General features: G+C 44.3%; 1 protein-coding gene across 1 annotated transcript in view; it reads left to right on the top strand.

The window, feature by feature from the left end:
- ATP8A2 (ATPase phospholipid transporting 8A2) overlaps positions 1-25,165 on the top strand; it is a 1,255,085-nt gene that overhangs the window by 432,473 nt on the left and 797,447 nt on the right. The window contains exons 19-20 of the mRNA XM_073583121.1: positions 7,960-8,009; positions 24,084-24,153. Coding sequence (XP_073439222.1) covers positions 7,960-8,009; positions 24,084-24,153 — 120 coding nt within the window. The remainder of the gene's footprint in view (positions 1-7,959; positions 8,010-24,083; positions 24,154-25,165) is intronic.

Here is a 25,165-nt window from a genome sequence, read left to right as displayed (position 1 = left end):
GAACTCCAAATGCACAAGGAGGAAATCACCAGCAACTACCAAGGGCAGCCTGCTCAATTATATGCTCCCAGCCAGTAATTCCAGGTTCCCAATTATCGTCGTCAGATGGGAAACTTCCATCCACCTGGCCAGCTCCACTACTCCCATTAACCACCAGAGGGAGCAGGGGGAGCTTCGGCTCAGAAGTCCGAGCAAGGGAATTCACAACAGCAGCAGTTATCTCTCAGGTGGGGCAGGACCTACAATAGTTCTGGATGTCCCAGTAACATCCTGGCCAGTAGAACCTCTGAAATATTCTATCCTGTGTTTTCTCCTCCCCTAGATGTCCCCCCATACCATACGAATGTGCCATGTCTAGAACCCTTTGCCGGTATGGCCCTGGAACCAACAGCTCTCTACTATTTCACCTCCTCTCAGTGTAATCACTCGATACAACAATTCGCTATTGACTGCAATGTGTGGATACCTGGTGTCAGCCTCCGGCTCTTGAGCAACCCCATCAATCACAGACACATTTTCAAAGGCCCCTTTTAGGGTAAGATCCCGCATTTGAGCAGTCCCAAAATTTTCCCCAGACACCCCCAGCTCAGGAAACTTGGCCTCGCTGGTCACCGGTTCATCTTCATCACCAGCTAGGATACACAAGGAGAATTCCTCCACTCCAACTGCAGTGGGAATTCATCAGGGTTGTGCTGGCTCCTGCCTGAGACACTAGGCACTCCTGCTTTTTCCCACAAGTCCCAGAACAGACTGAAGTCCCGCCCGATTATCACAGGGTGTAGTAAGTCTTTGACTACCCCGACCTCGTGGACCTCTGTACCACGGTTCTTTTTAATCAAAACTCTGGCAACAGGGGAGTCTTTGGCATTCCCATGGATACAGTGGATGCCCACATGTTTCCCTGTGATCAACTGGTGGGGAATCGTGGACCTTATCAGGGTCACCAAGCTCCTGGAGTCCAAGAGTCCTGATGCCAGTACTCCGTTTATGGTCACGGGACATGACTACGGCCCCTCTACAGGCTGATAGTCCACACTGCAGGCTGGCTAGGCATAATACGAGCAGCGCCTGACTAGGCTGCAAGCCATCTGCTCGGAAGACATAGGACAATGGGCTGCTATGTGTCCTGGACCATGACACCGCCAGCAGATCAGGTCTTTAGTAGAAGCCTATGGTAGCCCCTCAGAAAGCACTTTGGGACCTTTGACTCCTCCCCAGTGGTGGCTCTGTTACCCCTCTTTTGGGACTCGGGCTCCCACTGGGTATCCCAGTATGGAGATGTACCACCCCCTGGCTTCCTCAGGGACCTCTCGACCACCTGGTACCTTTCTACAAGGCCCACCAGGTCATCCACATTCCGGGGGTCTCCTTGGGCATCCCAGGTCTGCACCGGCCTTGGGACCAAATGAACAAATCTGTCCATGGAGACCCACTCGACCATCTGAGCTGAAGTGGAGGACTCTGGCTGCAACCATTTGTGGACCAAATGCAACAAGTCAAACATTTGTGAGCCCAGTGATGAACCCTTTGGACTCTAACAGACATAGGGACCCATAGGATTTATCCACCGCTGCTACACGTGCTCCTGGAATGTTGCCCGCATCCGAAACACCACGTGTGAGGAGTTGAAATGCTTAGCTGCTCCCCGAGGTAGACTCAGGCACACGGGTGGTTAAAGTCTCCCAATGGTTTATTGCCTCATAATCCCAAAAAAAACCAATGGTAACATAAAAACAGCCTGTCTGGCTCAAATGAAAGTAAACAGTCCATACACAATCCTGCCCAAGTCCTCTCGGACGACACATACGGCAGCTCTCACAGGAGCTAGCAATCCGGAGGCTTGCTTTCCTCCACACACAGACAATGGAAAAAAAAACTGGCTGGACATTTAACTCCCCTCCAGCCACACCCTGGAGGTGGAGATATGGTGGGTATGCGTCCCACCCATCTCTGACCTACCCACCATGAAAGCCATGCCTGTTGTGATTGGGTCACCGAGGAGGAAAGCAAGACTAAGCTAAGCCACAGAGAACCAGAGAGGTTGGTAACTAAGCGGATTGTAGACCCCTGATCCTATCCACACAACTAGCAGTAGCCGTGGAGCGTACCTACGATGATCCTAGACGCCTCAACACAGCCGGAGAGCTAACTAAGCCTAAAGCAAGAAAGGGGAAATCTAAACATATATTGTCGGTGAGACAAGATGAAAACACAAACGTAGGTAGGAAAATAGACTGAGCAAACGATGGGGCCCACACTAACTAGACAGGACAGGAGAGGAAAGACACTGTCTGCAATCACGCAAAAAACCCTGCAAAAAATGTCCAACACGTCTGATAGAAAAATACTGAAGTCGCACGACTTTGCCCACTATATCAGCACTCTGGTATATTCTGAAAGCAGAGCAAAAAGAGGCCACTCTTATAAGGGACAAAAACAAACTGGCACAAGCAGTAACATATAGATGGAGATTCAGCACAGCCCCAGCCGGAGCTGGCTGACCACAAAAAACTGAAAAGGACAAAACCAGATCAAATGTGAACAATAGCAAAAGAACACTTAGCTGAGCATGCAGGGACTGAGCTGGAAACTAAGACCTCAGGAGGAAGGAAAAATCACCAGCAGGGATAGAGGGAGTCGGCTGTCTTAAATCCAGTCAGAGACTCCAGATCTCCAATCGTCCTCCTCATTATCAGGTGGCAAGCCTCTGTTAATCAGATCAGCTCCATTACCCTCACTAGTAACCAGTGGTAGGCCAGAAAGCAAATTCACAACACATGCCCATATAGCAACTGGATTGCTCTCAGCACATATCATGCTGGAGAAAATACTAATGGCTTTTGTGGAGAAAACGGGGTCAATGGGTGCTCTCGTCCGCTGGCCCGACTGCCTTTAGCAAGACTGCATGGACCAGGGCTCATACCACTGAACGCCCGCCGGCGGGCGATGTACTACACAAATAACACAGGATTAGGGTAAATCAGTGTGGCAATACTTTATTGACCAACAACTCCCAATAGCAAACAGAACAATCCCAGCAACTACCCCCAAGATGGTGCACATTAGAGAGTCTCACCCTTCCGCTCACTCGCCGGGATAATGGTAGATGTTACGTCAGAGCTCCCAGGGTCGCTATACCACCTGTGATACACACACAGAGAAGAGGTAACAACAAGCGTAGGGAGATGACAGAGAACAGTCCATAGAGTCCGTACAAGGTCCAAAGCCAGTTGACTTGAGTCACCACCTGGCTTATCCAACCATCTCCATGGAACCAGGCGAACAGCGGGTCCCAAAACCTGGCTTTCTCCAAACGTTTCCATGGTTCAGAAATGGTCACTGGATCAGATCTGTGTCCTTCCAACTGGAGCCGAAAACCCCTAGGATGTTTCCTATAGAATCATAGGTCCTTGTCCCTCGTGATGGTGCCATGATGAATTGGCTGCAGTTGTTATGATTGAGTCACCGTAGGAGGCAAAAATAGAAATGCTAGCTAAGTCCAGAAAACCAGAGAAGTTGGCAGCTATCGGATTGCAGACCCCTGAACCTATCAACACAACTAGCAGTAGCCGTGGGGGGCTCCTACGATGCCCTAGGCCCCTCGATCACAGCCGGAGGACTACATAGCCTGAAGACAGAAAGGGAAATCTAAACTGCCCCAGAGCAGACCCCAAAGCAAAAGGCAGCCCCCCCACATATAATGACGGTGAAGCAAGAAGAAAGAACAAAACACAGACAGTAAGATAGACTTAGCAAAGATGGGGCCCAAGCTAGCTTAGATAGTAAAGGACAGGAAGGCTGCTGTCTGCAATCCGTGAAAAAACCCTATGAAAATAAGAGCCAACAAACTGACAGTAAAAAAGGCCCTGAAGACGCTAGGCTTCAAAAAAGGCTATGTCAGTACTCAGGAATATTCTGAAGACAGAGCAACAGGCAAAAGGAGATTCAGCTCACCCCAGCAGGGAATGGCAGAATCCAGAAAAGCAAGGAAAACAAAACACAATGCAAAAAGGCAAAGCAGAAATCTTAGCTTTAGATGAGCAGGAATCAGACTGGTTTCCTAGAAGTCCACAGAGAAATCACCCGCAGGCCAGAAGGGCGTCGGCAGCCTTATATCCAGTCACTAACTCCACTCAGCCAGTCATCATCATCAGCCCCAGGTGTTTGACAATCAGGCTCACTACCTTTCTTCACCAGAAGAGGGAGTTCCTCAGGCCTCAGTAGTGAAGGGGAAAATGAACTCACAACAGCAGTCCTGTCTCTCGTCTGTTGGGTGTTTTGCAAAATCTCTGGCTGGTAGCTCTGTGTCATGAAATCTGCTCTGAGTCTTTTTATACCCAAGGCATGTAAGCTATTTTTAGAATTACCCAGTGTCCTTCAGTCCACCCTCACATTCTTTTCCCTATTTACTTTCGAAGTCAGCAAACTGTTTCCAGAATACAATGCACAGTTAACATATCGGCACACAATAAACAAAGATAAACACACACTATGCACAAGTCACTATTACAGACATAAGCCCCCGTTACACACTGCGATATTGCTAGCGATATCGCTGCATGTGATACTTACCTCCGACCGGCTCCCCCGCTGGTTATCGCTGATCGCGCAAGAAGCTCCTGGACCATTCCTCGTCGGCCACTTCCTGCTGGGGCTTCCTGTGGCGCCGACGAGCGACGCATGGAGCCGGGCGGGAGGACGCAGGATCGCCGCGTCTGACAGGTACGTAGCGATCCCCGTCCCCAGCGATGTCGCTAGTGAGATCTGCCTGTGTGGCAGCTCACTAGCGACCACCTAGCGATGCACCAGCGATCCTGACCGCATCATATCGCTGGTCGGGATCGCTGGTGAGTCACTAGGTGTAACGGTACCCTTACACAGTATATCAGTTTGCAAGTTTGTCTTCTTGACCCACCAGATATAAACGCTTAAATCCACAAGCCATTATACAGATAAAAGTCAATTCTTCTTGGTTTACAAAAACATAGTCGTCTGGATAATTAAGATACAGTATACTCTGGTTTCTTCACAGCACACAGGACAGCAATCTTTGAACGTGTGTGTATACACATATACAGCGGGTTAATCGAGTATTGAACACATCACCAATTTTCTAAGTAAATATATTTCTAAAGGTGCTATTCACATGAAATTCTCACCAGATGTCGATAACAACCCATCCAATCCACACAGACAGAGAAATCAAACCATAAATTATGTGTAATGAGAAATGACACAGGAAAAAAGTATTGAAAATGCTTACTGAAATTTAATTAATACTTCGTACATAACCCTTTGTTGATGATGACAGCTTGAAGACGCCCCCTGTACGAAGAAACTAGTTGCAGACATTGCTCAGCTGTGATTTTGGTCTATTCTTTTACACAAACACTCTTTAAATCCTGAAAGTCCTGTTGGCTCCTTCTATGAAATCTGAGTTTTCCTTAAATGTTCTATTGGATTCAGGTTAGGTGATTTGCTGGGCCATTCTAGCATCTTTCTTTTCTTTCTCTGAAACCAGTTGAAAATTTCCTTGGCTGTGTGTTTATGATCATTAGCTACCTTTGACTCTACCTTTGACTCTGCAAAAACTTACTGTTTCTCTTATTCATTCTCGTCTCGACTATTGTAACTCTCTTCTAATCGGTCTCCCTCTTACCAAACTCTCCCCTCTCCAATCTGTCTTGAATGCTGCAGCCAGGATCATATTCCTCACCAATCGTTACACCGATGCCTCTACCTTGTGCCAGTCATTACACTGGCTACCCATCCACTCCAGAATTCAGTATAAACTTATTACCCTCACTCACAAAGCCCTCCATGGCTCAGCACCACCCTACATCTCCTCCCTTGTTTCAGTATACCACCCTACCCGCGCCCTCCGTTCTGCTGATGACCTGAGGTTAGCATCCTCAATAGTCAGAACCTCCCACTCCCGTCTCCAAGACTTTACATGTGCCGCGCCAATTCTTTGGAATGCACTTCCCAGGTCAATACGATTAGTCCCCAATCCCCACAATTTTAAGCGTGTCCTGAAAACGAATTTATTCAGACTGGCCTACCACCTCAACACATTAACCTAATCTATCCCTGTGTGGCAGAGCCAAAAGTTTTACCATAACCAGGTTCCCCGCATCATTCTCCCACATGCTTTATGCATCCATTAGCCCTCTGTGTCCATACTGTCACACACCTAACATTATGGCTGGTCCATACAATCAGGGCAACTGTTACCACCCACCTTTCGTGTCTACCTCTTTCCTCATAGACTGTAAGCTTGTGAGCAGGGCCCTCTTTCCTCTTGGTATTTGTTATAATCTACTGTATGTGATTATTGTTATGCTGTAATGTCTATTGTCTGTACAAATCCCCTCTGAAATGTAAAGTGCTGCGGAATATGTCGGCGCTATAAAAATAAAATTTATTATTATTATTATTATTATTATTGGCTTGCTGAAATGTCCACCCTCGTTATAGCTTCATCATCCTGGTAGAAGGCAGAAGATTTTTATCAAGAATGTTTCTGTACATTTGTCCATTCATTCTTCCTTCAATTATATGAAATTTGACAGTGCTGAAAAACTGCCCCACACCATGATGTTTCCCACCTCCAAACTTCACTGTTGGTATGGTGTTTTTGGTGTGATATGCAGTGCATTTTGGCAATTATGGAGCATATTACGGCATTCAAAGAGTTAAATTTTGTGTGGTGAGCCTGCATACAGGCCATGGAGGATGAGTAAATTACTTCTAGTTTTCTTTGAAATAATTGTACCTGTTGATTCCAGGTCTTTCTTTAGCTCTCCACTGGTGGTCCTTGGACAATTCTTATGATATTTCTTTTCACTCCTCTGTCTGAAATCTTGCAGGGAGCACCTGGTCGTGGCCAGTTTATGATGAAATAATGTACTTTCCTCTTCCGTATTATGGCCTCAACAGTGATTAATGGAGCCTTCAGTAGTTTGGAAATTCTTTTGTAACCAATTTCATCAATATATTTTGAAACAATAAGGTTGTGAAGGTCTTCAGACAGCTCACTGGTTTTACCCATCATAGGATGTTTCTTATGTGTTACCTTGGTAATGAGACACCTATTTTTAGGCCATCAGTTGAACCAGCTGATATTATTTTTCACTAAGTGGCAGGATTGCTTTCTAATTACTGATTAGATTTCAGCTAGTGTCATGACTTTCCTTGGCTTTTTGCACCTCTCTTGCTTTGTGTTCAGTACTTTTTACCTGTCTCATTTTTCATTATTAGACATAACTTATGGTTTGATTTCTTTCCATGTGTGGATTGGATGGGTTGTTACCGACCTCTTGTGAGAATCTCATGCCAATAGCACCTTTAGAAATATATTTACTTAGAAAATTGGTTTTATTTACTTTTCTTTTGTAGGATCTTACCTCTCTAAGGTCTTATTGATTCTCACAGGGGTCCAGAAAGCTGCGATGTGGGCAGCTGTTTCTTGAGTCCTCATACATACTAGACTGTGACAAGGGAGGATTTTTTTCCACCCCATCGGCACTGCAGGCCCATAGAAACCCTTTTTTTAACAATATCCCTTAAATGCTGCAGTTTTTACTCGCTGAAAGAAAATTCTCAATGAACCCAATAAATCCTATGAGTTGCAAACAGGACCAACAGCAACTAAAGCAGCTCATCCTTGTTTTTTTTTTTGTTTGTTTATATATTTTTAATAATTTTGCTGACCATTTTTGATCTCAAGGACCATGGACCATGGCTGCCTTATCCCTCATTCCTTATCTAATTTCCTTGTCACATGCTTTCGGACAGATTACATTGATATGTAATACTTTTCGCTCTGGATATTGATATGAGGAGCCAGTACATATACAGTGATTGCTTCTTCTGTCCACCAGGTGGCACTATTGGCACAATTACATCTTTTGGCCAGAAAAATAAAATAAGTTTTTTTTTTATTTCTTTCTTTCCTAGATGGGGACTGAACAGAGCTTTGAACTTCTCAATGTGCTGGAATTCTCAAGGTAACTTACCAGTCACTTAATTATAGATCTCCCGCATACAGTGTGTCTTTTTCTTCGGGCTATCCGTTAGTCTGATCGATATTTCGCTCCGTAATGTATATTATTAAATCATTATTTGATCATTGAGAGGGGAACGTGTGCGTGTGGGTTCACATTACTCCTCTTACCACAAGGAAAATATTTCCAGCGAATGAAAGAGAACGCAGAATATCTTTTTACACTTCTAATGATCAAGGATAATAAACTTCAAGGAGGGAAATAATGAGCTGATTATTATTGAGTTCTCGGAGGAAATCATTCTTTAGTATTTGATGAAAACTTGACGAATCCCAGCGACTTTTAGAAGTGTGAATTGGGTCAGGATCCTTGGTTCGCGGATGAAATGATGGAGAGGGACTCGTACTAGAAGAAGTATAAAGGCAAATTATATTCCATTTCCAGGAATTTCTGTCGTCCTCGTCTTGGAAGTGTTAGTTTCAAAGTGTTTTGTGGGTATATAAAATAAATGAGTACATGCTAAATTCCATTTTTCACGATAATGGTATAATTCCTAGTACAATACAAATGACACCTGTTCTGTAGTTATTCCATGTGCCAGCGCTGAGGAATCAAGATTTGAAGCTGCGTGAAAATTTTGGGGTACGTCCATGTATTCTGAGTGTACGCCCCCAATGCACTTCCTGGCAAATTAGCAATTTGGTATAAAATTAGATTTTTCAGTGCTGGGACATCAGATTGCCACTATACGAGTATTATTTTTATTGTTGGACCAGGACATTTACACCAATTTCAAAAGAAAAATTGTCCCAACAAGTTTCCATTTTAGGCCGGGGTCACACTTGCAAGAAACTCACACGAGTCTCGCGTCTCAATACCCGGCACTGCCACCGGCACTCGGGACCAGAGTGTGCGGCTCCGTGTATTTCTATGCAGCTGAGCGCTCCGATCCGTGTGCCCGCGGCAGTGATGGGTATTGAGACGCGAGACTCCTGCGAGTTTCTCGCAAGTGTGACCCCGGCCTTACTCAGTGCAAGAACAGAGTGGTCTGGTGGCTGCAGATTTGCAGGTTGTTGCATTCCATAAAATTTCCTGCAATACTAATGGTATCCTTCACAATATAAGGCTCCATTTAACCGATCAGAGCAGACCTCTCCATAGGCAATAGTGACGAGCAAGCGTGCTCAGACGAGCGAGCGTGCTCAGACATGCGAGCATGCTCGGGTGCTAACCGAGTATCTCTGGCGTGCTCAAAAAAAATGCTCGATTTCCCATGGCTGCGTGTCTCACTGCTGTTCAACAGCCACAAAACATTCAGGGATTGGCTAACAAACAGGAAATTCCTACATGTGTCCAACAGCCGCGAAACATGCAGCCATAGCGACTTAATATTTTTCTCGAGCACGCTGAAGACACTCGATTAGGACATGAGCATGCTCAGATAACACCTTATTGGAGCACGTTCGCTCATCACTAATCGGCAGATTTGACAGAAAGAATAGCGCTTCATGTTTTACCATTATTTCTGCCAAAGTGAATGAAGCTCTGATTAAATCCTAACAAACCCTATTCTAAGTTAGTGGGGTCAGTTTAGCATCTGTTGTATTTGTACGTGAAGAAAGCACTATTTCTGGCCAGTGTAAGACTTATAGCCTTCACTTTTAACCAGTATCCACTTTGCAGTTTCTATCCCAAATTTTTAGTTGCCTCTGAGCTAGTGGATGGAGACTAGCTGCGCACAGATAAATAAGCGACTCCTGCTCTCCTGTCTCTGTAGCTCATGTACAGAAGTAGCAGCAGCATGGAGCACATTACACAGAAGAACTGGTCAGTGTAGCTGTGAATCCAGCACAGAGGTCTGGTGAACACTTACGTTACACTTGGGCTTGTGCACATGACCGTAAAAATCGGATGGGTGCTATATATATTATTTTGATAGATACAACTCATCCCCATGGTATTCTATGGGGCGGTGCACATGTCTGATATTTTTTCCTGAGACAGAGGAAAACAAATTGCAGCATACATGATTTGCCTCCGATCTTCGGATCGCACTCAACTATTCAAGTCTCTGGATCTTTGGAAAACATCAGACTGCACTCAGATGACATCCAATTGTGGTCTGATTTTCACAGACAGACTGAATGGAGAAGGTGGAGAATCTTTTCTTTTTTCTCTCCATGTTTGAGAAAATCAGATCACACTCTGATCAAACTCTAATTAGCATAATCGGACCGATTTTCTCGGACGAGAGAAACCTTAGCCTTAAGGCTCTTGCACAGGACCTATAATATCCTACATCGTACCTATGACTTTCTATGGGGCTGTGCACGTCTGTTTTTTCTCCTTGCAGTGAGTGGCCCTAGGAAAAAAGTTGGAAACATGGATGATCTTAATCCAAGTGTCGGATCAAAATCGGCACTGCAAGTCTATGGGTCCATGAAAAACAACCGACCACACTTGGATGATTTTCACGGACTGACAGTATCGAGAGGGTGGAAAACTGTTTTTTTTTTTTTCCCTCCACCTCCAAGAAAAACTGATGCCACTCTGACCAAACTCTGATCTCGTATGGATAGAAAATGATGGTGTTCAGCTATCCTTACTCTGCTTCTCACTCTGCTATTTTCTCATCTTTTCCGCTCCATAGATTCTTATTGACAGCTGTAACCTGATCCCTCAGTAAGCTCCCAGTCTATTCCCTTTTGACCAAGTAAATGATGAGTTCAGGAGGCAGGGGGGGAAGGGAAGAACTGTCTCAAAAGTGGAAAAGGAAGAATATTTCACTAAGATATATTGCATTGTTTCCTATATTTGCTTATGCTATTGATTTAGTCATAATCGACAGTGACCACTTACGCCGCAGCCACGTGACATCACCTAGAACTGACAATTTTCAGCGACTTTACTTTTAACATATTGCATACGAAAATCAAGAACGCTGTACATGAAGATGAGAATAAATGCTTTACTGCAAGACGTCCTCATTAATCCCCCAACCAGGCCTGGCTTCCAGAACCAGAAGACCTCATTTCCATCACCTTTAATGTCTTCTAAGAAACCTACTAATGAGGAACCCACATCCAGGTCCTCCTGCCAAACAAAAGTCATGAGCCATACTTATTCCCGGAGCCAAATTGTGTATTTGTGTAACAGAGAAGGTCATCTTGTTACTAGCTGCTCTGATTTGTGTATAGTCAGTTCTTCTCGTATGGTAAAACATGAAATAATAACCCTTCCTTCCCGATGGGCCATTTATGTCAGATGTGTGAATAATGACCATTTTAGCTAAAGTGCCCTTTGACTTTATGAAACATGTATAGTAAAATACGGTGATTTGCTCCAATGGTGGAAACATTAAATTGTAACTTTCAATTAGTCCTGATATATTACTCTGTGGGCACGTAGATGATTTCAGGCAAAGTCAACTCCAAAAAGTTTGAGAAAACATGTCCAAAAATAGTCCATTGTGCCCGTGATGTCAGGGGTTATTAACCTGAGATTTGAGGTTGGTTCTGAGACGCAGGTACGTCGGGTCTTAAAAAAAGATGAGGAACAATGAGAAACAAATTCATATTCCAGAATTTATTTATAATAGTGTCCATGCTCTATATAAAAAAAGTTTTAAAACTTTCTATTATACTTTATGGTTCAGTTTCCCACTATTTTTAAGATGTCTGTTTGCTCACATTGAATGGGAACATTCTTTTTTCTTAATCTCTACAGCTGTAATACGTTTTACAGCTGCCCATGACCATGTGTCCCGGATAATTAATGCCCAATCAGTTAGTTCTCAGCAGCACAATTGTTCACCTCTGTGTGGTTTGCTACAAGGTATCAATGCATGTAAAATGTATCAGCTATGAGTTCCGGATGTTTAGCACTTGCCCTAATATTTTGCTACAGGTGTAAGGGAGATTGTCAGCAAGATCACCCCCCCCCCAAAAAAAAAGCATGCACAACTTTGAGAGGTAAATCCATCAACATCTTTACTTTGTCTATCTATTGCTGCTGTTCCGAAAAATTAGCATTTTCACTCTTATACAGTGGGGAAAAATAAGTATTTGATACACTGCCAATTTTGCAAATTTTCCCACCTACAAAGAATGGAGAGGTCTGTAATTTTTATTATAGGTACGCTTAAACTGTGAGAGACAGAATCTAAAAATAAAAATGAGAAAATCACATTGTATGATTTTTGCCTAATTTGCATTTTATTGCATGAAATAAGCATTTGATACAATAGAAAAACAGAACTTTAGCACACACTGCAGCAGGGATTTTGGCTCACTCCTTCATACAGAGCTTCTCCAGATCATTCAGGTTTTGGGGCTGTCACTGGGCAACATTGAGTTTCAGCTCCCTCCAAAGATTATCTATTGGGATAAGGTCTGGAGACTGGCTAGGTCACTCCAGGCCTTTGAAATGCTTCTTACCGAGCCACTCCTTAGTTGCCCAGGCTGTGTGTTTTGGGTCTTTGTCATACTGGAAGACACAGCCATGACCCATCTTCAATGCTCTTACTTAGGGAAGGAGGTTGTTGGACAAAATCTCGTGATACATGACCCCATCTATGCTCTCTTCAATATGGAGCAGTTATACTGTCCCCATTGCAGAAAAGCACCCCCAAAGTATGTGTTTCCCCCACCATGCCTCACAGTTGGGACGGTGTTCTTGGGGTTGTACTTATCCTTTTTCTTCCCCCAAACACAATGAGTGGAGTTGATACCAAAAAGTCCTATTTTGTTCTCATTTGACCTCATGACATTCTCCCATGCCTCCTCTGGATCATCCAAATGGTCATTGGCGAACTTTAAACAGACCTATACATGTGCTGGCATGAGCAGGGAGACCTTGTGTGCCCGGCAGGATTGGAATCCATGACAGCGTAGTGTGTTACAAACGGTAATGTTTGAGACTGTGGTCCCAGCTCTCTTCAGGTCATTGACCAAGTCCTCCCAATGTAGCTCTGGGCTGATTACTGATCTTTCTCAGAATCATCCTTACCTCATGAGGTGAGATTTTGCATGAAGCCCCAGACCGAGGAAGATTGACAGTCATCTTGTGTTTCTTCCATTTTTTAATAATTGTGCCAACAGTTGTTGCCTTCTCAACAAGCTACTTGCCATCCTGTAGCCCATTCCAGCCTTGTGCAGGTCTACAATTTTGTCCTTGGTGTCCTTAGACAGCTCTTTGGTCTTGGCCATGGTGGAGAGGTTGGAGTGTGATTGAGTGTGTGGACAGGTGTCTTGTATATACAGTAGGTAACGAGTTCAAACAGGTGCAGTTAATACAGGTAATGAGTGCAGAGTAAGGGCCCCGTCACACATAGCGATGCACCAGCGATCCCGACAACGATATGACCTTGTCAGGATCGCTGGTGTGTCGCTATATGATCGCTGGTGAGCTGCCAAACACGTGGCACTTAGAAACCCGATGTGTACCTTGGTTACCAGCTCCCTGCACCAGCGCACTGGTATCTAACCTACACATCGGGTTTCTAAGCGCTGCGCGCCGCTTAGAAACCTGATGTGTACCTTAGTTACCAGCGCCAGCTCGCTGATCGCTGGTCTCCCGCCTGTCAGCGGGAGACCAGCGATCAAAAAATGTCCTGACCATTCGAGGACGATCAGCGATATCAGCAGGGGGGCCGGTCACTGGTAAGTGTCACACACAGCGATCTCGCTGGTGAGATTGCTGTTGCGTCACAAAACTTGTGACTCAGCAGCCATTTCGCAAGCGAGATCGCTATGTGTGACGGGGGCTTAAGAGGCTTCTTAAATAAAAACTAACAGGTCTGACAGAGACAGAATTCTTGCTGGTTGGTAGGTGATCAAATACTTATTTTGTGCAATAAAATGCAATTTAATTATTTAAAAATCATACAATGTGATTTTATGTTTTTTTTTTTAAATTATTTTTAGATTCTGTCTCTTACAGTTAAAGTGTACCTACTGGTAGAAGCTGGAGAGGAGTCAAGTCAGGGAGTGGCTACGGCCACCTGCTAAATTCTTCAAAGGTGGTGGCGTTTCTTAATTCTTAATGTCTCTAGTCTGTGATTAGAGTAACAATTCTGGCTAGGAGCATGGAGACGCACACCGTTAATGAGATGCACCGAATTCATTAAGTGTCTTGTGTTTTTTAATAAATTTGGCGCATCGTATTCCTGCATGCCCCTTAATAAGAATGGCGTACAGACCACTTCCCAAGCCAGTTGTTTCTCTGCCCAGCGCAACATTTTTAGTTTGATTGATAACTTACTCTGTTTAGGCATTAGGCAAGTAATTCAGACAGACGGTGAGATTGCGATCAAACTGAAGGGGCAGGTGCTGGGCAGGGAAATCGTCTGGGAAGGGATTGTTAAGTTCTCTGCCACACCCAGAACAGTTAAGGCTAGTTTCACATTTGTGCCTTTTTGCGCAGCGCATCGTGCCCAATTGAAACACATGCACAAAACACATGCAAACGCAGCCATTTTTTATACGCATCTGCGTACACATGTTGACAAAATGCAGCGTTTTTGCATGCGTTTGCGTTTTTTTATGCACATGCGTTCTCTAGGTGTCACATTTCACAGGAGGAAAATCCTTGAAACATACTCCACCAATGGGACACCAGTGGGCGTGTGTCATGGGAATTCCTTATATAGACCCTGTTACAGCTGAATTCTTCAGATTTTGTTGCTTTTTCGTTTGTGAACATGGATCTGCGTTGAAAGAGTTTACGCTTCAACTTGGATCTGGGCATCGCGCTGTCTCAGGCTTTTGCATTTGCTTGCCAGCAAGAAAGGCAGAGAGAGACAGCGAAGGCGGCAGTGGTGGCGTTTGTGGATACATCCGATTGTTGATGTCCGGGAGAGCCGTGGAGGGTACCGTATCCTCTACAGCGAGCTACAGGCAAACCCGGCGAAATTTAGTGACTATACCCGGATGTCCCAAGAAAGCTTCATGGATTTGCTTGCTCGTGTTCAAGGAGCCATCCGGAGACAGGACACACAGCTCCGTCGTGCAATTCCTCCTGAGGAACGGCTCCTGGTCACATTACGGTACGTAATATTTAAAAACCAATGCCTGCATAATTGTTTTTGTTCTGCCGTGTACTATTCCAAAGCCTGCAGAATTATTGTTATGCCATGTAGTAAACAAAAGCCTGCAGAATTATTGTTATGCCATGTACAAATATTTTTTCATTTCTGTGTTTTGCAAAACCCTAGACAGAAATATTAATTTTTTTTCTTTCTCTGTTTCGCAGATTTCTGGCTACTGGAAAGACCCTATCTTCACTCCACTTCCAGTACCGGTTTGGAATCTCCACCTTGTCGGGAATAGTTGCGGACACCTGCCGGGCTTTGTGGGACGTTCTCTGTCCAGAATTTATGCCCCTGCCCACCGTGGAAAAGTGGACTGAAATTACTGAAAAATTCACGACAGTCTGCAATTTCCCCAACTGTTTGGGAGCGGTTGATGGGAAACACATCAGGATAACCAAACACGCAAGAAGTGGTTCGGAGCACTCCAACTATAAAAAGTACTTTTCTACAGTACTCATGACCATTGCAAATGCAGACTGTCTGTTTGTTGCGGTGGACATTGGGGCATTTGGCCGGGGGAATGACTCCCAGGCTTTTTAGAACTTGGACATGGGCCGTATGTTGTATGGCAACCATTTTAATTTCCCCCTGCCACAGCCTCTTCCCCACACCGAAGGTCCGCCACTGCCATTTGTAATGGTTGGGGATGAGGCCTTCCAAATGTGCCAAAACCTGCTGAAACCCTACTCCAGCCGGGACTTGGACCACACAAGAAAAATATTTAATTACAGACTGACCAGGGCACGAACAACTGTAGAGTGTGCCTTTGGTATTCTTGTCTCCAGATGGCGCATTCTCAGCACAGCCATTAATCTTAAACTGGAAACAGTGGATGAGGTGGTGAAAGCGTGTGTGGGTCTTCACAATTTTGTTATGTCTAAAGAGCGCCCTAACTTTGAACTGGATGAACCAGCTGCCAACCCATTGCCTGATTTCACTCAGCACCCTCTCAGATCATCAGTTGAAGTTGGCCAAATGAGGGACCAATTTGCGGCCTACTTTATCTCTGATGTAGGACGGGTGGAATGGCAAGATCAAATGGTGAAAAATTGTTTTCTTGTGTGCATGTAAATAAAAAACATGTTTTGATACCTGTTCCGAGTGCAGTCTGTCTTTATACACTACAAATCAATAATCACCTGCCCAGGTGTCCAGTGAATTCAGGATGCTGTTTTTTGTGCATCCTGACTTTACTAGGACTCCTGACCACGTGAGTCTAGATATAAAAGTTGTATGACCTTCATCATCTCTTAAGTCTGTGTTCAATAGATTGCAGCGTCGGTGGAGATAATACAACTAATATTTATATCACCTGGCCTGATGTCACAAATAGTGATTTTGGGATGCACTAGCATCCTTCACTCTTTATGACACCTGACCATGTGAGTATAAATATTAGTTGTAGGATCTCCAGTGTGGCTTCAGTATGCACACAGGCTGGAGAGATGATAAAGTTTATACAACTTCTACAATCCCCTGGCCTGATGTAATGCTGAAGTGAGGATGCCCAAAAAACCGCATCCTGACTTCAGAATTTTATGCCACCTGGGCAGGTGAATACATATATGAGTGAACCTCCAGCATCTCTCCAGTCTAGATAATGTAGACTAAAGCGACGTTGCAGATTACAACTCATACTCACCAGGCCAGATGTGCTAAAAAGTTATGATACCAGGCCAGGGTATTGTAGATATGACGGGTATTTTCTCCATCATCTCTTTAGTCTATTCGCCACAGACTGAATAGAGGTATATCTAGATTCCCCTGGCCTTGTGTCACAAAGAGTGAAATGATGATGGTCAAAACTCACCATCATCAATTCACTCTTTGATACCTGGCAAGGTGAGAATAGATATGCCTTGCACTCACCACCATCCTGTATTCAGTCTGTGCAATATTAGCAGACTGAAGATACTGGTGGTGAAAATACAAGTCATATATTTGTGTTTTTGACAACACATATCTCCAGGACTGACACAAAAAACATGTCAGTACTGGAGCTATGTGGTGGCAAAACACAAAGTGTACGGCGCAGTGTGTGTAGGCGGCGAAATACAAAGTAAACAAACAGTAGGGGAAACCAAAATTGTACATTTATTTATTTTAAAAAAAAAATTACAGTTACTGGGAGCGACGTTTGGGGGAAAATGGTGGCAAGTTGGGGGTGTGGAGGGACGAGGAATGGCTTAAAGGCGAGGAAGGGGTTCTAGGGGAAGGGGCGACAAAAGTAGTGGGGGAAGGGAGCTCAGGGATGGAACTGGAGGCAGATTGAGACACAGTGTGAGGTGAGTGGGGAGGGAGGGTCAGAGTTTTTCTTTTTTTGTGTCCATTTTTGTGTCTCCTGTGGCTTGGTGTGTCCTGCCTGGAGCGCCTGCTACTTGTTGACCTCCTGGAGCTGGGTGACCACCTGCAGCTGGGGGACATCCTGGCAGGATCCTGTAGCTGCTGCATGCGTGAAGTGGTTGTGGAGGTCCTGCCAGGGTCCGTGGGTGCAAATATAGAATGAGGGTCCCCCAGCTGCTGCTGCTGCATGGTGGTGGCCAGGCAGGAGGAGTGGTGGCGGTGGTGGTCCAGGCAGGAGTTGTGGCGGTGGTTCCAGGCAGGCAGAGTGGTGGTGGCGGTGGTCCAGGCAGGCAGAGTGGTGGCGGTGGTGGTCCAGGCAGGAGGAGTGGTGGCGGTGGCCCAGGCAGGAGCAGCGCTTGCCATGGTGGTGGTAGGGGAGTGTCCAGCAGCACTCGGCCTTGGGGTGGTGTACTGGTGTCCGGCATGGCTTGGAATGCAGGTGGCTGTGCAGTGATATGCAGCAGAAGTCGGTAGTGAGGTGAAGTGAGTCAGTGGTGGCATAGTTGGAAATGCCACCACTGACTGCTGCACATACTGACTCTGCTGCATAGCCTGCATGTAAGCAGTGTTGCAGGCCTGCATCACATTGAGCTGTAGCTCAGGACTAAGGTGTTCCACCATGCCCCGTTCTGTTTGATGAAAAAAATGGTGCGCTGGTTTGTTGAAGTAAGGTTACAGGTGATCAAGGCGACGGTTGACAGCCTGGAAGCGATTTTCCATTAGGGTAAAACCGCTTTCCAGTCTGTCTGACAGCGCCTTGAGGTCATTCTGAAAGACCGAGCTCAAGTGAAGGAACTCGGGCATGACAGACCTATACGAGGCTTTCTGCCGCTTCCGGGAAGTGCCCGCAAAACCAGTGGCAGTGACCTGGGACAGGGGAACACCTGATTGACCAGCCTCCTGGTCTCCAGCTGTCTGTGGTGCCGACCCGCAAGCTGCTTCTTGGCTGTCGGAAGGCTGAGACGGGTCCGAGGTCTTTCGATGAAGGACCGCTCCAGGACGAGTTTGCAGGGTGCTGCTCGAGGTGCTGTGAAAAGAAAACAAAAACATTAGTATCATGCATTTACAATAGTTAAAGCGCCAACTCCTGTGGAATAGAAAGACACAGAGTAAAACACAATCCCATAGAACAACAAAATACTTACGCTCTGGTGGCAAGGACGGTCTTAAGAAGGCCAACGCCCGATGGTATCTATATTTGGTTGAGGTCCTTGCACCAGCACCACTGGGAACCCTGCTCTCCTGACGTACATCCCTGTTGAAGCGATCCTACATCGAGCGCCAACGGGTTTTGACTTTGTTCACTGTGGAAAAAACCAAAAACAAGATTAAACAATGCACTGTAGGCCGGGATAGCATAAATGTGTGTGATGCCTTATACAGCCCCATCACCAGTATACAGCACTCTCATCATCAGTATACAGCCTCATTATCATCAGTATATAGCAACATCATCAGTATACAGCCTGATCATCATCAGTATACAGCCCCCATCCCCATCAGTATACAGCCCCCATCCCCATCAGTATACAGCAACATCATCATCAGTATACAGCCCCCATCCCCATCAGTATACAGCAACATCATCATCAGTATACAGCCTCATCATCATCAGTATACAGCCTCATCATCATCAGTATACAGCCTTATCAGTATACAGCCTCATCATCAGTATACAGCTTCATCAGTATACAGCCCCATCATCATCAGTACACAGCCTCATCATCAGTATACAGCCCCATCATCATCAGTATACAGCCCCATCATCATCAGTATACAGCCCCATCATCATCAGTATACAGCCCCATCATCATCACTATACAGCCTCATCATCAGTATACAGCAACATTATCATCATCAGGTCACTGGCGCATCACACAGCATTTAAAATACTTACGAAATTCCTTGCGGACCCGTGGAGAGGCGTTGTCCCAGCCATCCATCAGCGCTGCTGCCAACTCATTCCAGAGCCGCCGTAGCACCACGTTGTCCGAGTGCTGAGGATCACGGCTGTCCCACAACTGGACTCGCTCCTGGACCAACTGGATGAGGGCATCATTGTCAAGGGCGAGCTCTTCATCCCATTGTGGAGCCTAGAAAAGAAAGAAAAACATTAATCTTGGAAAGATATGGAAATTAAAAAGATAGAAAAAAATACAGAAAAGAAGCAAGACTGAAGATGAAAAACAGGCCAGAAAAAAGTCAGAGAAAAAAAGAGAGTACAATCACAGTTAGTCTATACTTATAGGCCGTCTCCCCGCCGGCACTTTGACTGGCTGCACCTGCTGTTCCTCCTCACTTGCCGTGGCCGATGAGGTCTGAAAAAGAACAAAAATTAATTTGGTACATGTGTTGATGCGACAGCGAATACTTACCCAAACTGTAGTGCAGGAAGGTACTCGCTTTCCGCTCTGCTTGGGCCAGTTCACCATGGGCCAGTCTGTATTTCTCTCCAGAAGACATGCTGCAATAAAAAGAGACATTAGTACATAATAAATAGAGAAAAAAGTACAGGCAGACATTAGGTTTAATACTCACATTATTAAATTCGCTGTAAGTCTCCAAAGGGCTTCTCTTCAAAAAATTCTGGCTGCTTCTCTCTTCCAGGCTGGCTGTAGAGTAGTGGACTGCCAGTGTCAACACCTTATTTTATCTACACTACCTCCCAAACAATGTTTCTTTGTTTAGGGGGTGGATTAAACCAGTGTCTAGACATGTTTACTCTTAAAACGCATGTGTTCCCATAGACTATAATGCTTTGTTTTGACGCATTCTATGCGCACAGCGAACCCATGCGTTTTTTTGATGCATTTGGGCGGAACAAAAACTGCAACATGTTGCGTCGAACGCGTCTAGACGCACACCTAGAAAAAGCGCATGCGCACGACAACGCAGATGAACGCGTGCAATCGCAAGACCATGCGCCAGCCATGTTAAACATATGTGCACATAACGCATGCCACTGATAGCGTTTTTTTGCACAGCGCATTGTGCGCTAATGTGAAACCAGCCTAACTCATTTGGATATGAAGGAAAAAGCTAATTTCTGACAAAAACTGCAACAGATAGGCAATATAATGCTTTAGATGGATTTATATTTCAAAGCCCTGCATGCCCTTATATGGGAGAGTTGAGTTTACTGACAAATTTCTTTTACATCAAGTTTTTATTTTAAATTTATTTTTGCAAATTGTATAATCCTTTTTTTTTCAACTTTCTTTATCACCATCTAAAAAAATAAATTGCAATTTTCACACTGGCCACTAGACCTAATTTTAAACTCGCTTACTGTTCTGTAAAAATTACTTTTCAGCAGTCTTATTACCATCACAGACAATGAAAGGTAACACTTCCGTATATAGTAAATAACACAGGAGCCACCATTCACTATCACTAATCTCATGCCTTCTGTGGTGTAGTGACCACTGTGTCCGCTAGGGGGCGCTGTGTGGGTGTCCCAGGACAGGCATATAAGCATTTCCAGTGTCCTGATAGGAGTAGGATGCTGAATGATCGTAATGTATCTCAAGGTGGGTTGCCTTGGGATGAAGGCTTGATTATGTGCTTATCAGCAGAGCTGATCTTTCGTGCCAATGTGTTAGGGAGAGCTACCTACAAATCCACCTAGGGGTGTGTCTAAAAACGCCATAGTAAAGTATATGTGTATGAATGCTTGAAGGACCTGTGATGAGGTCATAGCCATGTGATCCGGTGGGCATGGCTACGGACCATATAAGGTGGCCAGGGTAGGTCACATGAGTGAATGCTGGGACCCGGTTGGTCCGTTCGGAAGGTCTCGCTGGAAGATGTGTCAGCCTTCCTGAAGTGCCTGTGAGTAATGGCTGCAAGTGCTGGTCCTTGTTGAATTCAGAATTCCAGAGTTTCCAGGGGAAGGAATGAACGTCTGCAGTGAGCTGAAGCAGCCATGAGGTAACCCTGATGGGGTGAGATATCTGTGAGACTGAAGAGCCTGAGTACTGGACATTGCGTAACCTGTGTGACCACAGGGATAACAGAGGGAAGCTCTGTCATGAACGCTATGCTGATTATATGAACTTTATGTTGCTGCTGTGGGTTTATGCCTGAATAAAGCGCATGGATTGTTATTGTTTTATGGAAAACCGGTGCCGGATGTGATTATTTGACTGCCAAGCGAGTGTCCCCAACCTTGAATGACAGTGCTACCTTACACTTCCTTCTCTCTACACTTTCTCAGAAAAGGTTTCCGTACAATCTTATAGGGTCTTTTGCTGCTAATGTCCATGTGAAGGACACAATGCAGGAGTGTAATATTAAGCCTGGTGTTCAGTATGAAATCTGCGAGTATTTTTTTATTTTAGTTTATATACAGTTGTGGCCAAAAGTATTGACACCCCTGCAATTCTGTCAGATAATACTCAGTTTCTTCCTGAAAATGATTGCAAACACAAATTCTTTGGTATTATTATCTTCATTTAATTTGTCTTAAATGAAAAAACACAAAAGAGAATGAAGCAAAAAGCAAAACATTGATCATTTCACACAAAACTCCAAAAATGGGCCAGACAAAAGTATTGGCACCCTCAGCCTAATACTTGGTTGCACAACCTTTAGCCAAAATAACTGCGACCAACCGCTTCCGGTAACCATCAATGAGTTTCTTACAATGCTCTGCTGGAATTTTAGACCATTCTTCTTTGGCAAACTGCTCCAGGTCCCTGATATTTGAAGGGTGCCTTCTCCAAACTGCCATTTTTAGATCTCTCCACAGGTGTTCTATGGGATTCAGGGCTGGACTCATTGCTGGCTACCTTAGAAGTCTCCAGTGCTTTCTCTCAAACCATTTTCTAGTGCTTTTTGAAGTGTGTTTTGGGTCATTGTCCTGCTGGAAGACCCATGACCTCTGAGGGAAACTCAGCTTTCTCACACTGGGCCCTACATTATGCTGCAAAATTTGTTGGTAGTCTTCAGACTTCATAATGCCATGCACACGGTCAAGCAGTCCAGTGCCAGAGGCAGCAAAGCAACCCCAAAACATCAGGGAACCTCCGCCATGTTTGACTGTAGGGACCGTGTTCTTTTCTTTGAATGCCTCTTTTTTTCTCCTGTAAACTCTATGTTGATGCCTTTGCCCAAAAGCAACACTTTTGTCTCATCTGACCAGAGAACATTCTTCCAAAACGTTTTAGGCTTTTTCAGGTAAGTTTTGGCAAACTCCAGCCTGGCTTTTTTATGTCTCGGGGTAAGAAGTGGGGTCTTCCTGCGTCTCCTACCATACAGTCCCTTTTCATTCAGACGCTGACGGATAGTACGGGTTGACACTGTTGTACCCTCGGACTGCAGGGCAGCTTGAACTTGTTTGGATGTTAGTCGAGGTTCTTTATCCAACATCCGCACAGTCTTGCGTTGAAATCTCTTGTCAATTTTTCTTTTCCGTCCGCATCTAGGGAGGTTAGCCACAGTGCCATGGGCTTTAAACTTCTTGATGACACTGCGCACGGTAGACACAGGAACATTCAGGTCTTTGGAGATGGACTTGTAGCCTTGAGATTGCTCATGCTTCCTCACAATTTGGTTTCTCAAGTCCTCAGACAGTTCGTTGGTCTTCTTTCTTTTCTCCATGCTCAATGTGGTACACACAAGGACACAGGACAGAGGTTGAGTCAACTTTAATCCATGTCAACTGGCTGCAAGTGTGATTTAATTATTGCCAACACCTGTTAGGTGCCACAGGTAAGTTACAGGTGCTGTTAATTACACAAATTAGAGAAGCATCACATGATTTTTCGAACAGTGCCAATACTTTTGTCCACCCTCTTTTTTATGTTTGGTGTGGAATTATATCCAATTTGGCTTTAGGACAACTCTTTTTGTGTTTTTTCATTTAAGACAAATTAAATGAAGATAATAATACCAAAGAATTTGTGTTTGCAATCATTTTCAGGAAGAAACTGAGTATTATCTGACAGAATTGCAGGGGTGTCAATACTTTTGGCCACAACTGTAGATAGTGATACCAAAAATAGTAATAAAAATAATACATTTATCAGATAAACTTGATTTATCCAATGTAAGGATGGGGTCATTGACCCCCTGTTCTCAACCAGGCATATTGTCAGGATGACCCCCTGTTCTCAACCAGGCATATTGTCAGGATGTCAGCTGCAAATGTTTTTATATTGTTTTCATCCTCTTTTTATTTTTTTTTTATAATATTAGGGGGAAAATTAAGAAATACATGTCTGTTTTTCACTTTTTTTTTAAAATTTTTGTTACGGCCCCAAAGGACCGCTAAAATACAATTTAAATTTGTTCCCCTTTCTGCAACAATTATTTTTATGTATCGGACATGTAGAACATGAAACCTTGATGTTTAAAATCCATTGTTGGCCCGGAAGCCGTTAAACAATCCGTTATTTTTTGTTGACCCAAATCATCGAATTGATTTGGCGTGAATTCTATGTATTGTACCCCATTCACGTGTCCTGGGAAAATTTTTGATGGAATAAATTTGTTCTCGTTGCCCTGGCTGTAAGAATTGTTAGGTCTATTCAGGTTTATAGGAAATATTTTCATTCACTGACAGCAAGCAGTGTTCTGTATACATGCTACTAAGATCGTGGTTACTACCAAGTTATTAAAATAATCATTTTTGTTTGTTTCAGCGACAGAAAAAGAATGTCTGTGATCGTCCGGACGCCATCGGGACATCTTAGGCTCTACTGTAAAGGAGCAGTGAGTATTTCTCGAGTTTTAACGGTTCCACGTGCCTCCCTGCATTTGTCCATAGGACAAAATTCTCTGTTCCTGATTTCTGGTGTCATACGTTTATCAATTATCATATTTTTTATACTAGAAAAAGGAGAGCTGAAATCTGATTGTTAGACTAGGCTCTTATTACAACCCATGAGCTTCCAATGTACATGAATAGTAAGTGCCATCATAGGAACACAGTCACCGAAGCTCTAAATACACCAATCATAGTGAAGGTTATGATTAAAGGGGTTGTTTTATGAAAAGGTTACCATACTTGGATGGAACAGGGCAGACAATGGTAATCAACCAACACTATCTGACTAACCATAAATATATACATATATATATATATATATATATATATATATATATATATATATGGGTGTGTGTGTATGTATGTGTGAATATATATATATATATATATATATATATATCAGAGGCGTAGCTAGGGTTTTGGTTCAGGGGGGGTGAAACTTCTAAGTGGGCCCCTAACTAGGTAACTTTGATTACAACTCGGTGACGCAACGTAATAGTGGATGTAGGAGATAACTGCGCTGTTACTGAAAATAATCCCTATATAAAGACCAATATTGATATTACCGTCATATGGTCAGTGGTAAATACAAGTCCTTCAAAACATATAAGTGATTACTGAAAAGTTATAGTTGGTGTCTTACCGCTGACGATCTTTCTGATGGAATCGTTCACTTTTCACATCTTTTCCATCTGGCCCAGACCGACATGACAACTCCTCCAGCCACGACTCTGCTACAGAGAATACAACAACGACACATTTCACTTCTCATATTCCAGCTCTATCACCATCTATCTCCAACCTGCACAAACCCCTCATCCTGCTGATACCCCAATGCTGAGCCGCTGCTGCCGTATGTGTCCCTATTACTACACCTGATACCCCAATACTGAGCCGCTGCTGCCATGTGTGTCCCTATTACTGCACCTGATACCCCAATGCTGAGCCGCTGCTGCC

The sequence above is a fragment of the Dendrobates tinctorius genome, unplaced genomic scaffold, assembly GCF_039654945.1.
Source record: "Dendrobates tinctorius isolate UK_male_01 unplaced genomic scaffold, ASM3965494v1 ptg000075l, whole genome shotgun sequence".
Lineage (NCBI taxonomy): Eukaryota > Metazoa > Chordata > Amphibia > Anura > Dendrobatidae > Dendrobates > Dendrobates tinctorius.
Note: the sequence above shows the minus strand (reverse complement) of the source record. Positions and strands in the feature narration are given on the sequence as shown.